We start from the raw sequence: 6,000 nt of genomic DNA, 5'->3' as shown, positions 1-6,000 counted from the left end.
ATACGTATAGGGCGAGGAGTACCTACACTGCTGTAAACACGAGTGTATGTAAATACACATCCGGAGAAACACCGAATGACGGCTGCTGTGTCTCAGGCAGGCGCACACATACCAAATCAGGAGAAAAGGCTAGGAGATGCTCCAGCTGATTCGGTGCGGCTCGGTGTCCCGCTCCCGCCCCCGGCCCCGCTCCCGGCCCCCGGCGGCGCGGCGCAGCGCGGCTGGTGACTCGGTGGTGTATTTCAGCGGCGGCGGCGGCTTGGCAAGGCTCGGGGCTCCTCCCCCCGTGTGGTGTTACCCTCTCACTTGATCAAATCCTTGAACGTGAACAGTTTCACTGAAAAGCACTTTTCAAAAAAAAAAAAAAAAAAAAAAAAAAAAAGAGAAAAAAAGAAAGAAAGAAAGAAAGAAAGACAGACTCCACCAACAGTAAGGAACGGAATCCAACTACCGGGGAGAGAGAGAGTTTTTTTTCTTCTCTTTTTTCTTTCTTTTCATTTTTTTTTTCCCCTGGTCATCATCTCAGAGGCTGAGAAAGGGAAGAGAAAGGAGAGCGAGAGAAAGAGAAGCCTTGTGCAAATAATAATCATTATAATTAGAATCTGGTTTGTTTCTCCTTAAAAAAAAAGAAAAGAAAAAGAAAAAAAAAAAAAGCCCTAAAGGCAGCTCCTCGTCCCCCCTCCCTCGCCGAGCCCCCTGACTCGCTCTGCAAAGGCATGGAGAAGGGGACTAACTGCTTTCCGACCTGCCACACCGTTTTTCTCGCCTGGACATGGCTCGTACTCCTCTCTTGGTGTTGCACCGGCGCCGAAATAACTTGCCGATCCTGCTCGCCTCCGTCGCCCTCCTGGCCGTCCTCCTCGGCTCGCCTTAGGCAGGAGCAGCGACAGCCAGCGCCGCCGCCGCCGCGAGGATTACGGAGCTGGCCGGGCGGCAGGGCGCGGGGCTCGGCCGAGGCGACGGCCGCCGCGGAGCCGCTGCCGGGCAGGGAGCCGGGGGTTCGCGCGGGGCCGCGGGGAGCGGCGCTCCGCTCGGCGGGGGTGGGCGGCGGTGCGCCCGGGGGCCGGGGCCCGGCGGCGCCACGGACCCGGCGGAACAGCGAGGGGCGCCGGGCGCTGCCGGCGGGCGGCGGCCGGGGGTTGCCCGCCGCCGAGGGGCAGCGCGGTGGCCGAGCTCAGCCCCATGGGCCGTTGGAGGAGGGCAGAACGGCGAGGCTGCGAGGGGCAGAGGAGCTGAGGCTGAGCAGCACCACCTTCCCGCTCACTGGGGATGCGGCGCACAACCAAGCCATGGTGCACTGGTCCGGACACAACAGCAGCGTGAGTACCGCCCCATGACCCATCCCGGCCCGGCTTGATGGGGAATGAGCCGTGTGTCCTGCCGGCAGGCGGGATGGTGCCGCGCTTGTCGCTGCGGCTGGGGGTGCGGGGAGGAGAGGGACGACCGGCGGGCACCTTGCTCGTATCGCCAGGACGAGCGGGATACTGAGTGATGGCCGCAGAAAAAGAGAAAAGTTTTCCTAGCGAAAGATGAAAGAGAACGGTAACACCTTTCTCTGCCCCCGCCCCCGGAGACAGAGCCAGGATCTCCGGGATAGCGCGGTCGGAGCGGCGCCTAAGCGGCCGGGCTGGCCGGAGCTTTCTCCCTTGCGTAGGGTAAAACCCCAGCCCTCCGCTCCCTTCTGTCCCATGTGCTTGAACAGCTGGGTCCCCTTTCTCTCTGTCTTCATATGTAATATACAGCTCGGCACGCTTCGCTGCTTCTGTGCCAGGGGATGAATGATGTCCAGCGGTGGTGGAGAAGCCCTCCTGTTCCCCGCTATGCATGCTGGCGACAGGAGAGATCATGTTAATTCATTTCGGGGTGGAACTCTCCTCCCCAACACGCTAAGGGACTCTAAAAGGAGGCAGGTAGTGCAAGCACAGTGAAAAGTTTATGAAAAATCGATAGCATCTCATGCCTTTTCCCCGAAGTCAGTAATAATGAGTCACTGAGGTGTCCCCAAAAGTCTGTGGGACTGCGTGTGCGTGCAGGGGGTGTCCCAAAAGCCCACATGCTGTTGTGCCATGATAGTGCAGGGCCCTCCCTCGCACCCTGCTTTCCAATGCCTGGCAGATGGCTGTGGGCAGAACTTCAATTTTCTTTTAACTTGGTATCAGAAATACTATTTCCACTCTGATGTAGAGTCTGAGAATAGGTGTAATTTAAAGGATTCCGGGAAACCTTTATGTCTGGTGACAACGTTCCCGTTATTCTGATTATTATAGCTTGTCCTTACCTTGAAAATGGCTCTTTTACTGTTTTGCCAGTATTGGAAGTGGACTTAAAGCAATTAACAGCATGAAACAGATTGGCTGGATTTTCAGATATGTTCTTCATGAAACTTACTATTCATTAAAACCCAAATTGTCTGTCTGTGCATCAGCTATAGCTTCATAATGTGCAAGTCAACCACCTCTTTATTTTTTTTAATGGACTTTTTCTCCCTCTCCTCTATTTATTATTACTTAGGCAATAATTCTGGCAGCAATGTAGATGTTACTTTGATTTAACCAGTTTTTAAAGGCAGTTGTGTTTGGCAGACATGAGTTCCACTCTCATTAAAGATGAAAGCAAACATTCAAGAGAAAACAGCTGCGCGGTATATTTTAGCACTATACTTGTCTTGAGGAGTATTTATTTTTAATATAACATGGTATGTGATGAAAACAACAACCTATATGCCTTCTCTTACATTTAAGTGCTGAATCAAGGGGTGTTGAGCAAAAGAAGCTAAAATCACCTCCCTTGCCCCCCTTCTCAGCATGGGTTTCCAATAGTTTTGAGTATTTCTAGTTAAAGTAGCAGAGAAAACTCATTCCATAGGTATTTGCAGGGGAAGGAAAGGTTATATTTTCTGAAGTTTGAGTCAGAAAGCAATGTTCACAAAATTCTCCCTCCTTCCTTGTTTTCTTTTACAGAAATATGTCTTTCATATCTAACTAATCTCCTTTATTCTTCAACTTGGGTGTCTGAGGCAGATAATCAGGGAAAACATCTTGGTTGTTCAAGACTTTCCATTAAGATTTTGCACCTGAAGTACAATGCACTGGGAGCTTCCATCTGAAAAGCACAAGAAAAAGCAAAAGGCTGGTGTTTATTGCCAGTGTGGTATCTGTAGGAGGGAAAAGCATGCACATTAATAAATAACTAGTGTTATCTTTTCATGCTTCTCCTAATATGAGGCTTAGCATCTGGCGATTTTTCTCTCTCCCATCTTTTTGAGGTAGCATACTGCATTTAGTGATTAATTGGATTTTCTTTAAACACCATAGAGGGAAAGTTAAATGCTTGAGCCTGGGTCCTTTCATTTATTAACAGAGAAGGCTGAATCCAATGCGTGTTTTATTTCTGCAGTTCAGTTTTTGCCTATTTCTACTGTTGGAGTGGCTGTGGCATAGCAACATCAAGCCATTTGCCTAAGGTCACTCGAGGAAACTCTGGTTTCTTATGCCAGCCACATTGGTTCCCAGTCTCTCATCTCAAAGCATGTATTTTCTTAGGTCACAGTAGACATAAAGCTGCAGGAAGGTGTACTGAAATGGATGGAAGATATTGACTCATGTGTCATGATTATGCTGGATGACCTAGGAGAGCAGGTAGGGCATGTCTGCCTACCATTGCTTTCAGGTTACCAAAGCAGTAGGGGCATACAGCTTGCTTTTACCAATTCCTTGCTGCTTGAACAGACTTCAAACCCTAAGCTTGGGTCACTTATGATTTATTAAACAACATGATCAATCAAATTTCATGCAGTGCAGCAGTATATTTCAAACCAGATGTTAGTGGTGGAGGATTCCTAACAACTGGATGGAATTGCAAGGGAGAAGAAAATGTGGAAATAAAAAAAAACCTGGGATGTGTAGATCTACAGACAATCCACGGAAGGGAAGGCTTTGCAGCTGCTCTATGTCCCGTTACCTAGAATGTTAAAAAATCACCTACTTTTTAAAATTGAGAACAACTTCCTCTCTATTTCCTGTCCCCCTTTAGTACATCATCCCTCACATCTCACTTAACTTAATAAAAAAGAATTCCTCCCAGGCAACGAACTTTTGTTTTCTCCATTTGCAGATAGCGAGGTCAGGATTAGGATAGAGGCAAAAGGCAGGTGAGATAGGGGAATTTAGGTTCTCTGCTTTGTCCTGCCCGGAGGCTTCTTCTGTGACCTTAAGAAAGACAATTAACCTTTTTAGATCTCCTCTTCCATGTTAAGTGAGGATAGTACTACTTAGCTACCACAAAGTGGTGGTGTGGAGCAGAATTCATTTCTGCTTTGTACAATACCTGGAGATCTTCAAGTGGAAATTGTTAGGGAAATGCAAAAATATTGTTTTGTGTAGAAATGAGGTTTTGTGTTCTTTGTGTTCTCAGGAAGGGGACTGATATTAGAGAAGGGATTGTGTTTGGGCTTCAAGTATCAGTCTGCCCTAGTAGAAGCATTTATTGAGGTCACTGAAGCTCTTGAGGGACCTAGTAGAGATCAGATAAAATGTTTTCTTGCTAAGGCTTTTCTGAAGGAAGGATAATTTTAAGGGAAAACGGCTATTATTCCCGGAAGATCTGCAAGCCATTCTATTTTCAATGCCATTCCTCTCTGATCACATGCTGTACAAATGTCCCAGTAGGTGAGCAGCTGTATCCTCTATGCTTGTTTTCCCTCTCTCTAGACAGTTATGTTAGTGTGTGATTTTTTTTTTCTTGTTCTGTTCCCCAGATGCTCCCTGAACTTCCTGTGAAGATGATCTGATATGACCTGGTCCTTCAGATTATCTTTTCTTCCTTCCTCTCTCCTTGTTTTCTAGGATAAGGACCTGCAAAAATATGTAGCAGCATTTTTAATGCCATTACAGCTGTAAATCTTGCTATCTTGTTTCTTGACAATAGTTTTTTCAAGAGATTTCAACAAGCGACAGTGGATAAAACTCAGATTGCTCTTCTGATATGATCACTAGTGGAATGGTAAATGGAGGCTGTTGTCATTAGGTTGCACAGTTGTCACTCTGATGAATGTAGTTGCTTATAGGAAGTACTTAATTCTGACCATGCTTTTTTCATGATGGAAGTGCTACAAATTCTGTGGTGTTGTGGCCGGATAGTTCAATATGTGAAGCAAAGAGGCACATTTTAAGCTTTCTTTTAACTTCTAGAAGACTTATTTCCAATCCATTATCTATGGAGAAGCCTAGCCTTGGCTTATGGTCACCATGCCTCTGCCTTTATAGTAACCAGAGGTAACCTTCAGATATGAAGATGAGGAAATGCACTAAAATGCCATGGAAAGAGCAGGAGAGGGCATTTCACAGAATCACAGAATGTCAGGAGCTGGAAGGGACCTTGAAAGATCATCAAGTCCAGCCCCCTTGCCAGAGCAGGATCACCTATACCAGATCACACAGGAATGCATCCAGGTGGGTCTTGAATGTCTCCAGAAGGAGACTCCACAACCTCCATGGGCAGCCTGTTCCAGTGTTCTGTCACCTTCACAGTGAAAAAAAAAAATCCTCATGTTTGCATGAAACTTCCTGTGCCTCACCACCAATTGCCCTTCGTGCTGTCATTGAGCACCACTGAGAAGAGCCTGCTCCATCCTCTTGGCACTCACACTTTGTAAACATTAAAGAAACCCTCCCCCTCAGCCTCCTCCCCTTCAAGCTAAAGAGCCCCAGCTCCCTCAGTCTCTCCTTGTAAGAAAGATGTTCCACTCCCTTAATCGTTTTTGTGACTCTGTGCTGGACTCTTTCAGGCAGTTCCCTGAGGTTCTTCTTGAACTGAGGGGCGCAAGACCAGATTCGATATTCCAGACGCAGCCTCACCAGAGCAGAGTAGAATGTTTGCACCAAAAAGTCTCAAAGTCTTCATACTTAGGTCTTTCTTCAGCTTTCACTGAAAATCTTTTCTAGATGGCTGATACTTCATTGTTCTACCCACCAGTGGCACCTGATGCACACACTCTGCTCT

General features: G+C 47.3%; 1 protein-coding gene across 1 annotated transcript in view; it reads left to right on the top strand.

Moving 5' to 3' along the window:
- The first annotated feature begins 384 nt into the window (after positions 1-384).
- The window catches only part of SORCS3 (sortilin related VPS10 domain containing receptor 3), a 354,871-nt gene continuing 349,255 nt past the window's right edge, over positions 385-6,000 (top strand). The window contains exon 1 of the mRNA XM_064144433.1: positions 385-1,319. Within this exon, the coding sequence (XP_064000503.1) occupies positions 717-1,319 (603 nt within the window). The 5' untranslated portion in view covers positions 385-716. The remainder of the gene's footprint in view (positions 1,320-6,000) is intronic.

Source organism: Pogoniulus pusillus, chromosome 6 (assembly GCF_015220805.1).
Source record: "Pogoniulus pusillus isolate bPogPus1 chromosome 6, bPogPus1.pri, whole genome shotgun sequence".
Taxonomy (NCBI): Eukaryota; Metazoa; Chordata; class Aves; order Piciformes; family Lybiidae; genus Pogoniulus; species Pogoniulus pusillus.
Note: the sequence above shows the minus strand (reverse complement) of the source record. Positions and strands in the feature narration are given on the sequence as shown.